This window comes from Musa acuminata, chromosome BXJ2-8 (genome assembly GCF_036884655.1).
Source record: "Musa acuminata AAA Group cultivar baxijiao chromosome BXJ2-8, Cavendish_Baxijiao_AAA, whole genome shotgun sequence".
Classification (NCBI taxonomy): Eukaryota; Viridiplantae; Streptophyta; class Magnoliopsida; order Zingiberales; family Musaceae; genus Musa; species Musa acuminata.
This window is the reverse complement of record NC_088345.1, coordinates 42,886,876-42,905,813: the sequence shown is the minus strand read 5'-3', so window position 1 is coordinate 42,905,813 and position 18,938 is coordinate 42,886,876. Positions and strand designations below refer to the sequence as shown.

The 18,938-nt window shown below is 34.9% G+C and overlaps 1 protein-coding gene and 1 non-coding gene across 2 annotated transcripts; both read right to left on the bottom strand.

Moving 5' to 3' along the window:
- Positions 1 to 665: 665 nt before the first annotated feature.
- Positions 666 to 10,815, bottom strand: LOC135619527 (L-type lectin-domain containing receptor kinase IX.1-like). Its single transcript, XM_065121627.1, has 2 exons — positions 10,679 to 10,815; positions 666 to 2,784 (listed from the first exon to the last, which is right to left on the bottom strand). The coding sequence occupies exon 2, from the start codon at positions 2,780 to 2,782 to the stop codon at positions 782 to 784; it is 2,001 nt and encodes a 666-aa protein (XP_064977699.1). The 5' UTR covers positions 2,783 to 2,784; positions 10,679 to 10,815; the 3' UTR covers positions 666 to 781.
- Positions 10,816 to 11,734: 919 nt separating this feature from the next.
- Positions 11,735 to 11,806, bottom strand: TRNAD-GUC (transfer RNA aspartic acid (anticodon GUC)). Its single transcript has one exon. It is a non-coding gene; the product is annotated as a tRNA-Asp (tRNA).
- Positions 11,807 to 18,938: the final 7,132 nt, after the last annotated feature.

Below are 18,938 nucleotides of genomic sequence, written 5' to 3'. Positions count from 1 at the left end.
TTTTCAAGCCAGAAAACGGACACCTGACTTGGAACATGCGTTGACCGACAAATATGACGCGTGCATTCTGACAGGAGGAAAGCTCAGAGCAATTGCCAAAGTCATTCGTGACTGTGAACAGGTCGTTCAACCAGTGGACGGAATCTCTATCCCGAGCCGGCAATCGATCAATGTCTAACATTTTTCTTTGATCTATGCTTAGCTCTAAAGGTGAGGAGGATATCGCTAACAAACCTAAGATGGGAGATCTTGGTTCCCCTTGAAGGGGGTAATATGCTTATTTTGAATAGCTTCGGAGATAACTGAGGAGAGAAGTTGGAGATAACAAGAATGAATAGATAGGGAGAGAGCGCATTTCTCTGTTCGGCGGCAATTGTCAGTTACCACCACCTTGTGGCATGATATCAATGCTTCGTGGAAAACATCGAAGAGATTTCTCATCTCATACATTATTGTTTAGCGATTCGAACTTTTGTACCAAAGCATTTGATACGTTGGAACCTAAATCGTGTTTGGATATGTTTCGACGTGGAAGTTTTGATGTCGTTCCAGTAACGTGCAATCGATGTTGCTATTCTCACGTCAACTGTGATATTAGCATGCTAATAGTGTCATGATTAGCAATGTCACTACACCGAAATTATAGCTGACTACACTACGGAACATGAGTATCGATTTCAACATCTTATTGTCGATAACTTGTATGATGCGCGAAAATCCAGTCCAAATAACTTAATATACACACATTCATGTCAGATGTTGGTCCTGTTCCACATCAATCTCACTTCGAAAGTCCAGTTGGAGACGAGCTTCGCTCGCAGAAATGTGTACAACGGTCGGAAGGTGAATCATTGACACTGTATACCGTAGTAATCGACGCGTCGTCCATGGAAAGCACTCTGTACGTCAGCACCGGCCGGCTTGCAGGAAGCACAGGCAATGGTGTCTCCGAATTCAGTGCGCTGATCGCCTGCTTGATCGATGGCCGCAGATTGTAGTCCGGATGAGCACACCACAATCCGACTACCATCAAGCTCTCCATCTGCTTCTCGTCGAAGTGGCCTTTTAGCTTCTCGTCCGCCGCTTTCAGGATGGTTTGCCTTCCGTAGAGCTCCCACACCCACTCGGCTAGCCTCACCTTGTTCGGGTGCTCCATTGGCTCGATCGTCCTTCTCCCGCACGCGATCTCCAACGCCACGATTCCGAAGCCGTAGACATCCGACTCTTTGCTGGCCTTGCCGGTGTAGAAGTATTCAGGAGACATGTACCCCCTGGTCCCTGCTAAATCCGTCGTCTGCAGGTTACTGTCATGGTCCACTAGCCTGGCGAGGCCGAAATCTCCCAGCTTGGCATTCAATGCCGAATCCAACATGATGTTGTTGGTCTTGATGTCGCGGTGCACCACGCACTGCTCCCACTCCTCGTGGAGGTAACACAGTGCGGAAGCCAACCCCAACACAATCTTGTACCTCACCGACCACTCGAGGTGCTTCTTGGTACTGTAGAGGTAGGCGTCGAGGCTTCCATTGGGCATGAACTCATAGACGAGCAAGAACTCGCCGCGGTTGTGGCACCAGCCGATCAGCTGCACAAGGTTCCGATGCCTCAGCCGGCTGATGGCCTTGACCTCGGAGATGTACTCCTTTCTTCCCTGTTTCGATCCCTTGGAGATCCTTTTGATGGCTACATCAAGCTTCGGTTGGTTCAAGTAACCTTTGTAGACCAACCCAGATCCTCCTTCCCCTAACTTTCTCTCTTCGGAGAAGTCCTGTGTTGCAGCGGCCAGCTCTCTGTAAGGAAACCTCTTTGGCCCTTTCTCGGTTTCGAACTCATGATCGATAGTCTCATCATAGTCCATGTCCTCTGCATCTGTTTCTGTCCCACTATGGTTCTCCATCTTCTTATACAACCACAGCAAGACCATCGACACAAGCATCAAGACGACCACTCCGACGACAACCAAACCGGCAAGAAGTCCAGCCGTCAGTTTCTTCTTCTTTGGCTGTAGACTCGAGCTAAAAGACCACGAGAGAATGCTGTGCGTCTCGGTGAAGTTGCCTATGGCCGCCGAGAAGCCTACTGCTACCTTCTCCGGCAGGACTTTTCGCAGATCCACAATATAGTGTAGGCTGTAGTTACTGCTGGGTAACAGATTTGTTCTCTCGTAGGTCAGGAAGAGACTCAAGTTATAGGTGCTAGCGTTGTAACTCACCCGTGCATTTGCCGGCCTGCCCACTTTGACACTCGCGTTCCACAACACGGTCGCAGAGGATTTGATCGAATTGACGTCGATGCCGAGATGTTCGCGTTTGGGATCCCATTCATTGGAGAAGGTATCGAACTCCACGGCCACGGCGTTAATTGTGGAATTTATGATGGTGCTATTGCAGAAGAGGCCGAGGTAGCCACCTTCGGAATAGACAGGCGTACCGGAAGAAGAATAATTGGCCGTGAGGAAGAACGCGAGGCCATCGGCATAGTTATCCTCGTGGGAGTGGATGAGGAAGGCGAATTGGGTGGTGAAATCAGTCAGTTCTCCCGTCTTGGCATCCCACAGGAGCAGCGCTTCATTGTACAGTACTCTGCCGACGCTAGCCATGTTGGCTCCATCCTTGGTGAGTAGTATTGTGGTGTCGTTGATGAGTACGTTGCCTTGAACGGTCATCTTCGACATTGTGTCTTGATTGAAACCGGAGAAGTTGAAGGACAGAGAGCTCGTACAGGCAATCATGGTGGAGAAGCAGAACAAAAGGCATAAAGCCCTCGCTCTGTGCGGCATCATGGCTGACAAATTCACAGAGATCATTGCACATTGGAGAAGAAGATGCCAACACAGCTTATCATCATAAACCAGATGTTCTAAAAGCTAAAATATAGGGAATCTGCCAAGTTTTTCATCAGAATGGGAGAGAAGCAAGTGAACAATTTTGACAGTTAATCCACCAAAAAGTTTTTTTCTTTTTTTTGTTAGATTATATGATTCTATTTAATTAGATAAGATATAATATAAATTTAATAAAAAAATTATTTATGATAGATTTCTTAAAAGATGACCTGAAAAACTTTCTTAATTACTTATCATAGATCCTAATTCTAGAAACTCAATATGATAATATATACAAGAATTAGAGAAAGAGATTCTAATTCTCTTTGCAAATTGGTATTGTTGCCTTCTACGTATCGAAGTACGTTCTATAAATCAAATAAAGATATTCTGAATGATATCGAAAGACATGCACACGTAATGTTTCATATATAAATATTTGATTTCATATTCTGACATTAAATTTATTTCATATAATGGTATAATTATGATTTTATGCTTACAATTAGCCTCAAAGCCTATTGTTTTGAAGTCGAATATATTATATCATAAAAATATATCAGATATGTTTTGTATTTAGATATATTTATAAGCATCTTTGCTTGCAAAATTATGTTGTCCAATTTTGATCTACAATATGTTGTCAACAACTTGTTGTTGATGACAACAATGTGGACGACAACTACCTTTTACGGTTGCTATCCCTGTGGTGGATGATTTATGTTCATAACAAATATACTTATCGGCATTGCTATAAACGACATGTTGTCCTTGGAGGTGCGATGATGATTGGTCGATGACCTATTATGGTCATTGGACTTAAGGTGTGATGGCCTATTTCATGTGGTGAAGTCATCGCTACTGTCGATGGCAACCCATCCCTATATGGCTACCAATCTTGCCACAGGTAGTGGTGGCGGTCATTGGCCCATATGTGGTGACTATGATATAGGTGGTTGAAGTTATTAACGGTAGACATCAACATTGTAGGACAATTGGGTTTAGTGAGTGCTAGTTATAAGTACCCTACAAATCAATCATGTGAGTGATGATACATATGATATGATACACATTCTTTTTACTTATTATATTATTTGACATTTTATCATTTTATATTGCTTATTATATATGTATATATTGTGATGTCCATGAATCTATGTAATAAGAATTGGATCATGATGAGATCACGATAATGAGACTGATTTAGTTTTAAATATAAACCCTAAATAATATCGAACATAGATTACTCGATAGGGATATCGAGATAACTGCAAAGACTGGTGTACTATATACCGGTCCATATGATGGAGGCAACTGATCTCATAGCTGCTCGTGTGGGACACTAGGGATGCAGTGTAGGTGTTCATTAGAGAATGAGTTTATTGATTGATTCACTCATAGAATATTGGATGGTTGATGATGCCTTATTGTTATACAGCAATTCCATCGTCTCAGTAGTGTATCTAGTCCTTAGCCTTGAGATACCAATGATGTCCTATATGAGTACTCCACTCTTTGATACCAAATTTATAAGTCTAGAAGCTCCAGATTTAACATAGCTTGTTATTGAGAGTGGTAGCCAACCTTACGAGGGCTATTGAGTGTCGATAGAGGATCATCCACTCTCGGTGTCATGAGAAAAATATCTTATGTGTTCTTGCTTAGACAAATTGCTAGCTATGGTCATTCAGATTGAGAGAGACAGAGTTTTCCGGGAGAATCCGATTAGAGTGAGACTCGAGTAGAAACTATATGGGCCTTATAGCACCATACTTGGAATACAGTCTTTGGGATATTAAATAGATGAGGGACTATAGATACATGATAACTTAGAACAGACATGTCTAAAAGATTGGATTCTCTTATATCGTTTGGGAACTGTGGTGTAGTGGCATAGTATGTTCGTAGTCGATGAGTCAAGTGAATTATTAAGGAGATAATAATTCACCGAACCAAAAAAAGTTCTAATAGGTATATCTTACGGCCAGCTCGATATTGGGCCTAGAGGGTCACACACATATGGTAGGTGTTGTGATTGAGTAGATATTCAGATATGAGATATCCGCTATAGCCTCTATCTTATTGGATGTCCAATGAGCCCCTAAATTATTGGATCCTATGGATGAGATTAAATAAGAGTAAATGTAGGATTTTTAGGTAGATACCCATTAATCTAAGAGGCTTAGATAGTTGGATAGAAATTCAGTACCCAATATGGCATGATCCATTATAGTTAAATTGACATGGGACTTCTATAAATAGGAGGGAACCAAAGGGTCATGAGCTAGGCTTTTTGGCTGCTACCTCTTATTTTCATCTCCCCTTCTCCACCTCAACCTGCAGTCCCTATTTGAGGCATGTGGACAACATGAAGGGGCAGCCCCTTCTAGATTACGTGATGCGCGCTAGGAAGATATTTTGGGCAACGATTTGAAGAGCATCTTCGTAGCCCATGCCATGTAGATCACCACTAGAGAAGAGAATAGTTGACCTCCTTCATCTTATCCTATAGATCTATAAGTTTTTAGGAATATACGATCTTCCTATGTAATACATCTTTTTTATACGTGTAGTTTTCTATTTCACAGGTTTTTACGCATCAACTTTTGTACAACGATGAAACCTTCTTTTCTACGAAAAATTCTGAATTTTTTATTTTCTATTCTTCCGCTATGCATGTGATGCCACCCTAGATTTTTCAATAGTGAGGAGGGCCACGAGGTGTCCTCATCACAATATGGAGGCTACACAAATGATAGTGCTGTTGTGCATCACAACAAAGGTATAGCGAGCCTTATTGTGGGCAACAACTACACTAGTGTAGTTGCATTTTCCATATCAATGGTGGTCTTTGGCTATTGTGCTAATGGTTTTCTAGCTATCGTTGACATGGCAAGTCATAGTAAGAAGGATCATGACGATGCATCACGACAGTGGATCTTGGTCGCATGCTTACTTATGACCAAGGTTAATGGTGTTGCTAAAGTCCACAAGGCCTATGACGATGGGTTTTGGCATGACAACTATCTAGCGGACAATGATGGTGATGACAAACAATGATGCTACATTGTCGACACTCAAGGAGGTTATAGTGATTGGGTGGTGATTTGTTCGGTGGCCTTACATATGTCGATGGTGACATGCACCACTGATGAAGACTCACGTACTTGGCAATAACATGGGCAAGTTATGGTCCGATATCAATTTGGAGAAAGGATAAGGTTTTAGGGCTTCCACCTTACAAAAGATCAATTTTATCGTTATGAAATCTATTAATTTTAGTTGATATCCCTTTATGACATTTTTACCCTTTAAAAATAGATAATTTCAATATATATCCTAAAAAATTATATTTGCCCTTTAAAAATCAACTATTTCTAACCTATGCTTTTAATTGTAAAATTTTTATTTTACCCACATGAAATTAATTATGTTTTACTAATATCTTTTATTTATGATTTTGCCCTTTTGATTTGGCATTATTGTTGAACCATAAAAACATAAATTATGTCATAAATTTTGATAAATTATTTTACCAAAATTAAATAGAAAAATAAATTATAAATATTTTATTATTATTCATATGATATGATTTATGATTGTCTAAATTAATTGCTTATGTTATTTAGAAATTTTGATTATTGTTTTGGATATTTATGTGGTTATTAAATACCTGAGCATGAACTAAAATTATAAAATAATATTTTTTACATAAATATATGATTTATATTTTATTATGATTATAATCATCATATGAGATTTTTTCTATTAATTAATATTTAATAATTATTACAGTTATTATCTTATTATTATTATTACTATTATTATCTTATTATATAAATTATATTAATAAAAAATTAGTGAATATTATTTATATTTTATATCTCTAAGTTTTGTTTCACTAGTAACTATCATGATGACCTAGGATAATGAGTTTATGGATTATGAATTGCAATAAATGCTATCATTTATAGGTCACTTTAAACTATATTTTATATTATTATATTGATCTAATAGTTGTCAAAACAACTTAAACTAATGACTCATAAAGTTATATTAAAAAATTAGTCACAAATGACATTAAAATTTTTTTAATGATGCACATAATTAAGATATTTAGATAATTATGTGATGGGATAGGATAATATTATTTTAAATATCCTTACAATTTAGAGTTGTATAACTAAAGATAACAATATTAGTCCACAAGGATAATATTAGTCATCCATAAATAATTTTTTAAGTGAACATCATATATATTAATATTTTATTCTAAGGTGAAATATGGATGATATTAATAGTTCATTATATTTTGAAAACTCAAAGCATTAATATTATTTTATATTTCATAGTAATATTTTCTTCTATGCATTCTGATACTTTTAGTATCTCTATACTCTTTGGTTCAAATTATTCAAAATAGTTAAAGAATATGTAGTTCACATTGGGTATATTAAATTTTTACCTAACATTGCTTATTGAAAGATCCATAGACTTGATTGATAAAGTAATATAAAATAAGTTATTAAAATAAACTCTTAAGAAAGATCTAATAGACTTAGTCTAATGGTTATAAGAATGACAATTATAAATAATATTAAGACTTCATCATCGCGCACATTAGAATATTTGAGAGTTATTAAAAATAGGTTTAAATTTATTGATAATTTATTAATGGACATATTAGTAAAAGAACTAACTATGACTTAGTATGATGACATTCGGGGGGATTCAAGATCATATCCTACTAACAAGGCTACGAAACTTAAAAGCATTATGCATATATGTGAATGAGTATTTCCTCATGTAATTTATTCTTAATTCTCTTTCTTTTCAGTTTGACCTATTCAAAATTCACTATGATATAAGTAAGGATAAATAGGACTTGAACAAGTTGACTAGTATATCTATTTAAGAAGAATTAAGGTTAAGGTATGAAAGATCTTACTACTCAAGTAGTTAGTAATAAAAAAAAAATGGAAATATCATCTACCAAATAAATTTATCGGGTCTAAAAATGTTAAGCAGACTAATAAAAAGAAAACCTTATAATAAAGTATTTTTTTGATAAGAAAAGATATATGAAAAAGGAATACATTAAATGTAAGAATTGGTTTGAAAAGAAAAATATAAATTTAACTTTTGTATGTTTTGAATCAAACATTACAAAGATTCCTTTTAATATTTGGTGGATTTATTTTGATGCTTTAACTTATGTTAATAATAATATGTAATGATTTATTATAACCTAAAATTTAAATAAATATAAAAGATTCATCATTACGGGGAATCATCTCAGATATTGCAAACACATGCTATGTTTTTACTTTTTTTAAATTTTAGTTTTTCGATCTAGAATTGATGAGTTAATATATTATCTTTTTTTATTAATAGTAAATATAGTATATTTTATGATTCAATAAAAGTTTCTATGTATATAGTTTGCATAGAATTAATTTGAATATTAAGTTTACTAAAATATAATTAAATATTAAATCAAAACATAGTTTCAATAATGAAAAATCTTCTATCTTATAGCATAACATTTTGGGTATATCTTCAAAAAAATATTGAAAGATTTAGAATTTACTAATTTTGATTTTAATGTTTATAAAGATTGTATTAAAGGAAAATAAATTAAGTATATATAAAATTTACAATAGTAAAAAACACCTTGAGATTATTTATACTAATATTTACAAACCACTTTATATTTTCTATTTCAATAAAGAGAGATATATTATCACATTTATATATGACTTATCAAGATATAGTTATGCATATCTAATACATAAAAGGTCTCATGTTGTTGATACTCTTGAAGTATACATAAATGAAGTCAAGAGATAATTAGATAGAAAAATTAAAATTATCAGATCTAATAGGGATAGTGAATTTTATGATAGAAATAATAAGTTTGGTTGGAATCCTATTCCTTTTGCTAGATTCCTAAAAAAATAAGTTATTTGTGCTTAGTATTTCTTATTAAGTGTGCCATAGTAGAATAGTATTGTTAAAAAATAAAAGCATACTCTTATAAACATAATTATGAGTATAATGAGTTATTTATATATATATGAGTCGACATGGAGTAAAGCACTTAGGACAGCTATATATATCTTGAATAAGGTTTTTAGTAAAGTCAGTTTGAGTTATAAATTTATAAGAAACTTAGTTTAAGATATCTATATATTTGAGGTTATCATGCAGTGATAAGAGTCTTTAATCTATACAAAAAAAAAAGATCCAAGAACTATTTCTAGGTATCTTACTGATTATCTAAAGAATTCCAAGAGATATGGATTTTACACCTAATTATAGTATGAGGATAGTATAATATAATAATGTAAGATTCTAAGAAAATATCAAAATAGTGAGAGTTAAAAAATCTCAAAAGATTAATTTGATATAGAGGAGATATATGTTGATGCTCCTTTATCATTTCTTATTCGAGAGGTTGTTGTTCCTCAAATCACTTAACGAATTAATGAGAGTAAATAATAAAACAACGCTAATGAACTCCCATTTGATATTGATGTAGTAGCTTATAATCTTATAAAATAATCATAACCAATAGTTTTGAGAAGATCTCAAAGGAAAAGAAGATATGTTATTTTCGATGATTATATAGTATATATACAAGAACTAGATTATAGTATAGGAATCAAAATAGATCCCTTATCATTTTTATGTCATAAAAAGTAATGATTATAAAAAGTAATAGATGCAATGAAAGAACAGTTGAAATTGATAAACCAAAATAATATTTGGGAACTCATTGAATTTTCTAACAATTACAAAAGAGTCAATTATAAATAAATTTTTAAGATAAACTGTAACTTAAATAATAATATTGAATGATATAAAATCAAACTTGTGGCTAAAGACTTTTTTTTCAAAAAGAAGAGATCGATTATACTGAGCTTGTTTCTCTAGTTTTTAAATGAGACTCGATGAGAATTGTTATAACATCAATAGCCTACTATAATCTTGAGTTAGAATATAAAAATAAAATTTTTCAATATGGATTTAGATGAGTAATCTACATTAAATAAGTATTTAAGTAGATATCATTCATGAATTTTTTTATTAGTTAATTAAATTTATTTATTTATACTATCCTATTTATATTTATGTATATATATATTTATGTATATATATATATATATATATATATATATATATATATATATATATATATTGTAACTAAATATGATAATAGGATTATCTTGATAAGATAAATTACATAGGTCATTATGGATTATATTAGAAAAACTAATAGTGTTAATGGTACATAAAAAGAAATATGATATCGATGACATATAACCGTTATTACTAGTATTGATAGTCGAACTTAATGAAGTATTGAACTTATTAACTTATTTTAAAATTAATGTTCATGTATAATTTTTTAATTTTTAAAATTTGATTAAATATTTTTTTTAATTTTTAAAATTTGATAAGATAAATTACATAATTGTATAATTGGATAAGATATATTATAGATTTAATTGGATCTTGATTATGGTTATCGAATGATAGAAAAAAATTATGTATTTATGATAGGCTGTCTTAGGAATATCTTAATTACTTATCCTAAACCTTCTAATTGATTACAGGTCTAACTTCTACGTCGACAAGTCTGTGCAGGAGTATTTAGATCACGTACTGCTGCTTCATCGCCTCATCTAACTATCGGCATAAGCTTTTCTCACGTATCCACAGAGATCATAATTCTAACATGTTATATAATCTTCAACCAACAACAATTACTACACATTAAGAAATGTGTTGAGCTTAACTGGGAACATCAAGAAGTGGAAAGAAATATATCATGGGTTTCTGAGAAGGTACCTTTCGTGGTTCTTCCAAAAGGGTTCTGCTCGAGCAACGGAGGACCTGCACTATAGCCAGATGTATCCACTGCCTTTAGGATGCCGCTTGCTTTATATTAATCCACCCGTCGTCCATGAAATGTTTCAAAAACCATATCCGACTGCATCTGAAGTATATGGCTGTGCACAATGAAAGGCCAAAGAATAGTCGTCTTTCTTTATCGTCCATAGTATTATCGTTTTTTGCAACTGCGTGACTCTTACGGAGTCCACACGAATTATTGTCTTTCCTGTTGATTTTTTTTCAAGCCAGAAAACGTACGCTTGACTTCGAACATGCGTTGACCGACAAATATGACGCGTGCATTCAGACAGGAGGAAAGATCAGAGCAATTGCCAAAGTCATTCGTGGCTGTGAACAGGTCGTTCAACCAGTGGACGGAATCTCCATCCCGAGCCGGCCATCGATCGATATCAAAGATTTTTCTTTCATTTGTATCTGCTCAAATCGTCGAACATGATGCATAGGCATGTAAATTCCATTGGAATCGGTAGGGTCAAGTCATCAAACTTAACTATCATCCAAACCTATCGACGCAAGCCCGCGTTACGAGATGACTTCCTCTCGAAGACCTGCAGTGAAAGAAAGAAAACAAAGGCTGCTGACAGTGTCTTCATCGGCATGGCATGTCTTGACTCGAAAAGTATGGCCATTAAAACTTGTGTTGTTTTCTGTGTGATGAGTTGGTTACCTTCTCTCGGTGACTTTAATAATCCCAGCTGCACTTGGAAGTAGTAGAACGAGGAAAGCTGTTTCGATCCTCGACCCCCATTCATTACCTTCTTTCTCTCCATGACGCATTGCTGAAGAGGCTGGGGCAGGTGGTCGGAATAAAAAAGGTGGTGAAATCGATGAGCTCTTGCGAAGGTCGTTCGTGGACGATGGATCGAGGTGAACCTACCTACTGCTCTACAGGTCACCATGAGATCAAAAATATGCAGCCACCATGAAGATCAAGAAAGCTCTGATGACACCGTTAACGATAAGGAAACAAAAAGACCGACCAATATCAAACGCCGTTGCCGGGGATCGAACCCGGGTCACCCGCGTGACAGGCGGGAATACTCACCACTATACTACAACGACTTGAGTGATGTTTGTGGGAAGTTAATTCTATTTAATATAATTATAAGTTCGTTTAATCATACTTTTAATTTTGATGCACATAATAATATCACATTATAGAAATGCAAGAAAAATAATTTACTTTAACAACCAATACAATGAATGTTTGATTTCTACCGTGGGATACTACTTGTGCTGATTAATTAGTACTAAAAAAAATAATGATTTCTGGTATACTATCGTCTTGCAAATGCATAATTGATACTTCTGCTTGCTTAAGATATGTTGAGTGTGGAGGAGAAGAATTAATTGATACTATCATCTTGCAAGTGCATCATACTTTTTGCTTGGCAAATGCATGTCATGTTGTTTGCCCAGTGAGAATTCATCGAATGTGTGGAGATGCATTGGCCACAAGTTCTACGTCAGACACACCACACATTTTTCTTAGTTATGACAGAGCATTAGTAAATGTGTTCATTGTGAAGGCCTCATCGAGCGCATAACATGCTATGCTTGGTAAGGGAACATCGAGTGCAAGAGACATATTGTCTTCGAATGTTGCATTAGGTGTATTTCATGATTTATCCAATAATAGTACATTAAGTATAAAAGAATACATTAGTTATGAGTATCATGTTGGGTTGGGTGTGTCACACATACACTGATCCGTATTAGGTTTGGGTTTGACAATCTGTCGACTCAATACTAACTTTTAGATGAAAGTTTTGTCAGTAGAGTAGTGCTTTTTACTGTAATAAACATAATTTAAAAAGAAAAATTATTCTACTCTTGTTGTGAATTTAAAATACCTAAAATAGAATACTAAAATAAAAAGTTCTTGAGCGATCACTCAAAAATTCTCATGTGACGAGCACGAATAAATCACTCTCGGCAGAAAGGTTGTTGCTGGTTCTCTATTTCTTCCCTCCTCTCATCAATCAGACAACGATTCTTTTTGGCACTATTGAAGGGGTTGAATATGTTGAGTTTGTAATTGCATCTTAGATATCAACGACAAAGAAAAAGCTACTAGTTTTGTGACTATTTTCTATTAAATAATTCTCCGATAGGTTAGACAAAATATCTTTCGGTAGAATAAGTTGAGTTTGCAATTACATCTTAGATATCAAGGACAAAGAGAAAGCTATTAGTTTTGTGACTGCTTTCTATTATATAATTCTCCAATAGGTTAGACAAAGCATCTCTCGGAAGAATATGTTAAATTTGCAATTGCATCTTAGATGTCAAGGACGAAGAGAAAGCTACTAGTTTTGTGATGGCTTTCGATTGTATAATTCTCCGATAGGTTAGACAAAGCATCTCTCGGTAGAATATGTTGAGTTTGCAATTGCATCTTAGATGTCAAGGACAAAGAGAAAGCTACTAGTTTTGTGACTGCTTTCTATTATATAATTCTCCGATATGTTAGACAAAGTATCTCTCGGTAAAATATGTTGAGTTTGCAATTGCATCTTAGATGTCAAGGACAAAAAGAAAGTTACTAGTTTTGTGACTGCTTTCTATTGTATAATTCTCCGATAGGTTAGACAAAGTATCTCTCGGTAGAATATGTTGAGTTTGCAATTGCATCTTAGATGTCAAGGACAAAGAGAAAGCTACTAGTTTTGTGACTGCTTTCTATTGTATAATTCTCCGATAGGTTAGACAAAGTATCTCTCGGTAGAATATGTTGAGTTTGCAATTGCATCTTAGATGTCAAGGACAAAGAGAGAGCTACTAGTTTTGTGACTGTTTTCTATTGTATAATTCTCCGATAGGTTAGACAAAGTATCTCTCGGTAAAATATGTTAAGTTTGCAAAATATGTTAAGTTTGCAATTGCATCTTAGATGTTAAGGACGAAGAGAAAGCTACTAGTTTTGTGACTGCTTTCTATTGTATAATTCTCCGATATGTTAGACAAAGCATCTCTCGGTAGAATATGTTGAGTTTGCAATTGTATCTTAGATGTCAAGGACAAAGAGAAAGCTACTAGTTTTGTGACTACTTTCTATTGTATAATTCTCCAATAGGTAAGACAAAGAATCTCTCGGTAGAATATGTTGAGTTTGCAATTGCATCTTAGATATCAAGGACGAAGAGAAAGCTACTAGTTTTGTGACTGCTTTCTATTGTATAATTTTCCGATAGGTTAGATAAAGTATCTCTCGGTAGAATATGTTGAGTTTGCAATTGCATCTTAGATGTCAAGGACGAAGAGAAAGCTACTAGTTTTGTGACTGCTTTCTATTGTATAATTCTCCGATAGGTTAGACAAAGCATCTCTCGGTAGAATATGTTTAGTTTGCAATTGCATCTTAGATGTCAAGGACGAAGAGAAAGCTACTAGTTTTGTGACTGCATTCTATTGTATAATTCTCCGATAGGTTAGACAAAGCATCTCTCGGTAGAATATGTTGAGTTTGCAATTGCATCTTAGATGTCAAGGACAAAGAGAAAGCTACTAGTTTTGTGACTGCTTTCTATTGTATAATTCTCCGATAGGTTAGACAAAGTATCTCTCGGTAGAATATGTTGAGTTTGCAATTGCATCTTAGATGTCAAGGACCAAGAGAAAGCCACTAGTTTTGTGACTGCTTTCTATTGTATAATTCTCCGATAGGTTCGACAAAGTATCTCTCGGTAGAATATGTTGAGTTTGCAATTGCATCTTAGATGTCAAGGACGAAGAGAAAGCTACTAGTTTTGTGACTGCTTTCTATTGTATAATTCTCCGATAGGTTAGACAAAGTATCTCTCGGTAGAATATGTTGACTTTGCAATTGCATCTTAGATGTCAAGGACGAAGAGAAAGCTACTAGTTTTGTGACTGCTTTCTATTGTATAATTCTCCGATAGGTTAGACAAAGCATCTCTCGGTAGAATATGTTGAGTTTGCAATTGCATCTTAGATGTCAAGGACAAAGAGAAAGCTACTAGTTTTGTGACTGCTTTCTATTGTATAATTCTCCGATAGGTTAGACAAAGTATCTCTCGGTAGAATATGTTGAGTTTGCAATTGCATCTTAGATGTCAAGGACCAAGAGAAAGCCACTAGTTTTGTGACTGCTTTCTATTGTATAATTCTCCGATAGGTTCGACAAAGTATCTCTCGGTAGAATATGTTGAGTTTGCAATTGCATCTTAGATGTCAAGGACGAAGAGAAAGCTACTAGTTTTGTGACTGCTTTCTATTGTATAATTCTCCGATAGGTTAGACAAAGTATCTCTCGGTAGAATATGTTGACTTTGCAATTGCATCTTAGATGTCAAGGACGAAGAGAAATCTACTAGTTTTGTGACTGCTTTCTATTGTATAATTCTCCAATAGGTTAGACAAAGCATCTCTCGATAGAATATGTTGAGTTTGCAATTGCATCTTAGATGTCAAGGATGAAGAGAAAGCTACTTGTTTTGTGACGGCTTTCTATTGTATAATTCTCCGATAGGTTAGACAAAGCATCTCTCGGTAGAATATGTTGAGTTGGCAATTGCATCTTAGTTGTCAAGGACAAAGAGAAAGCTACTAGTTTTCTGACTGCTTTCTATTGTATAAATCTCCGATAGGTTAGACAAAGTATCTCTCGGTAGAATATGTTGAGTTTGCAATTGCATCTTAGATGTCAAGGACAAAGAGAAAGCTACTAGTTTTGTGACTGCTTTCTATTGTATAATTCTCCAATAGATTAGATAACGTAACTCTCGAGAGAATATGTTGAGTTTGCAATTGCATCTTAGATGTCAAGGACAAAGAGAAAGCTACTAGTTTTGTGACTGCTTTCTATTGTATAATTCTCCGATAAGTTAGACAAAGTATCTCTCGGTAGAATATGTTGAGTTTGCAATTGCATCTTATATGTCAAGGACAAAGAGAAAGCTACTGGTTTTGTGACTGCTTTCTATTGTATAATTCTCCGATTGGTTAGACAAAGTATCTCTCGGTAGAATATGTTGAGTTTACAATTGTATCTTAGATGTCAAGGACAAAGAGAAAGCTACTAGTTTTGTGACTGTTTTCTATTGTATAATTCTCCGATAGGTTAGACAAAGTATCTCTCGGGAAAATATGTTAAGTTTGCAATTGCATCTTAGATGTCCAGGACGAAGAGAAAGCTACTAGTTTTGTGACTGCTTTCTATTGTATAATTCTCCGATATGTTAGACAAAGCATCTCTCGGTAGAATATGTTGAGTTTGCAATTGTATCTTAGATGTCAAGGATGAAGAGAAAGCTACTAGTTTTGTGACTGCTTTCTATTGTATAATTCTCCGATAGGTTAGACAAAGCATCTCTCGGTAGAATATGTTGAGTTTGCAATTGCATCTTAGATGTCAAGGACGAAGAGAAAGCTACTGGTTTTGTGACTGCTTTCTATTGTATAATTCTCCGATAGGTTAGACAAAGTATCTCTCGGTAGAATATGTTGAGTTTGCAATTGCATCTTAGATGTCAAGGACGAAGAGAAAGCTACTAATTTTGTTATTGCTTTCTATTGTATAATTCTCCGATAGGTTAGACAAAGCATCTCTCGGTAGAATATGTTGAGTTTGCAATTGCATCTTAGATGTCAATAACGAAGAGAAAGCTACTAGTTTTGTGACTGCTTTCTGTTGTATAGTTCTCCGATAGGTTAGACAAAGCATCTCTTGGTAGAATATGTTGAGTTTGCAATTGCATCTTAGATGTCAAGGACAAAGAGAAAGCTACTAGTTTTGTGACTGCTTTCTATTGTATAATTCTCCGATAGGTTAGACAAAGTATCTCTCGGTAGAATATGTTGAGTTTGCAATTGCATCTTAGATGTCAAGGACAAAGAGAAAGCTACTAGTTTTGTGACTGCTTTCTATTGTATAATTCTCCGATAGGTTAGACAAAGTATCTCTCGGTAGAATATGTTGAGTTTGCAATTGCAACTTAGATGTCAAGGACAAAGTGAAAGCAACAAGTTTTGTGACTGCTTTCTATTGTATAATTCTCCGATAGGTTAGACAAAGTATCTCTCGGTAGAATATGTTGAGTTTGCAATTGCATCTTAGATGTCAAGGACGAAGAGAAAGCTACTAATTTTATGATTGCTTTCTATTGTATAATTCTCCGATAGGTTAGACAAAGCATCTCTCGGTAGAATATGTTGAGTTTGCAATTGCATCTTAGATGTCAAGGACGAAGAGAAAGCTACTAGTTTTGTGACTGCTTTCTATTGTATAATTCTCCGATAGGTTAGACAAAGTATCTCTCGGTAGAATATGTTGAGTTTGCAATTGCATCTTAGATGTCAAGGACGAAGAGAAAGCTACTAATTTTGTGATTGCTTTCTATTGTATAATTCTCCGATAGGTTAGACAAAGCATCTATCGGTAGAATATGTTGAGTTTGCAATTGCATCTTAGATGTCAATGACGAAGAGAAAGCTACTAGTTTTGTGACTGCTTTCTGTTGTATAATTCTCCGATAGGTTAGACAAAGCATCTCTCGGTAAAATATGTTGAGTTTGCAATTGCATCTTAGATGTCAAGGACAAAGAGAAAGCTACTAGTTTTGTGACTGCTTTCTATTGTATAATTCTCCGATAGGTTAGACAAAGTATCTCTCGGTAGAATATGTTGAGTTTGCAATTGCATCTTAGATGTCAATGACAAAGAGAAAGCTACTAGTTTTGTGACTGCTTTCTATTGTATAATTCTCCGATAGGTTAGACAAAGTATCTCTCGGTAGAATATGTTGAGTTTGCAATTGCATCTTAGATGTCAAGGACAAAGAGAAAGCTACTAGTTTTGTGACTGCTTTCTATTGTATAATTCTCCGATCGGTTAGACAAAGTATCTCTCGGTAGAATATGTTGAGTTTGCAATTGCAACTTAGATGTCAAGGACAAAGTGAATGCTACTAGTTTTGTGACTGCTTTCTATTGTATAATTCTCCGATAGGTTTGACAAACATCTCTCGGTAGAATATGTTGAGTTTGCAATTGCATCTTAGATGTCAATGACGAAGAGAAAGCTACTAATTTTGTGATTGCTTTCTATTGTATAATTCGCCGATAGGTTTGACAAAGCATCTCTCGGTAGAATATGTTGAGTTTGCAATTGCATCTTAGATGTCATGGACAAAGAGAAAGCTACTAGTTTTGTGACTGCTTTCTATTGTATAGTTCTCTGATAGGTTAGACAAAGTATCTCTCGGTAGAATATGTTGAGTTTGCAATTGCATCTTAGATGTCAAGGACAAAGAGAAAGCTACTAGTTTTGTGACTGCTTTCTATTGTATAATTCTTCGATAGATTAGATAAAGTATCTCTCGAGAGAATATGTTGAGTTTGCAATTGTATCTTAGATGTCAAGGACAAAGAGAAAGCTACTAGTTTTGTGACTGCTTTCTATAGTATAATTCTCCGATAAGTTAGACAAAGTATCTCTCGGTAGAATATGTTGAGTTTGCAATTGCATCTTATATGTCAAGGACAAAGAGAAAGCTACTGGTTTTGTGACTGCTTTCTATTGTATAATTCTCCGATAGGTTAGACAAAGTATCTCTCGGTAGAATATGTTGAGTTTGCAATTGTATCTTAGATGTCAAGGACAAAGAGAAAGCTACTAGTTTTGTGACTGTTTTCTATTGTATAATTCTCCGATAGGTTAGATAAAGTATTGTTAGGATCAAGAGCACTAAGAGGGGGGGGGTGAATTAGTGCAGCGGAAATTTTATAATAATTTAAAAACAAAAAGCTGCGTTCGTTCAAAAACGATTATGATGCAAAAGCAAATTCTCAGTTTGTATCTAAGTGCAGTTTGCGTCTTAAGCGCAGATTGCGTCTAAGCGCAGTTTTGCGTCTAAGCGCAGTTTTACGTCTAAACGTAGTTTTACGTCTAAACGCAGATTTACGTCTAAACGCAGTTTTACGTTTAAACGCAGTTTTACGTCTGAACGTAGTTTTACGTCTAAACGCAGATTTACGTCTAAACGCAGTTTTACGTTTAAACGCAGTTTTACGTCTAAACGCAGATTTGCGTCTAAACTTTGAAACTCGTTTGTATATTCGCAGAAGGCAGTATGCAGTTGAAATCAAGACGTAAACGTAAACTGAAATCTGATGATTGAGCGAAGAAAGCCGATTTACGTCCGAATGCAGTTTTACGTCTAAATGTTAAAAC

Excerpts from the sequence above, each read along its gene's own strand:
- LOC135619527 (XM_065121627.1), bottom strand. The coding sequence starts at position 2,782 with ATGATGCCGCACAGAGCGAGGGCTTTATGCCTTTTGTTCTGCTTCTCC.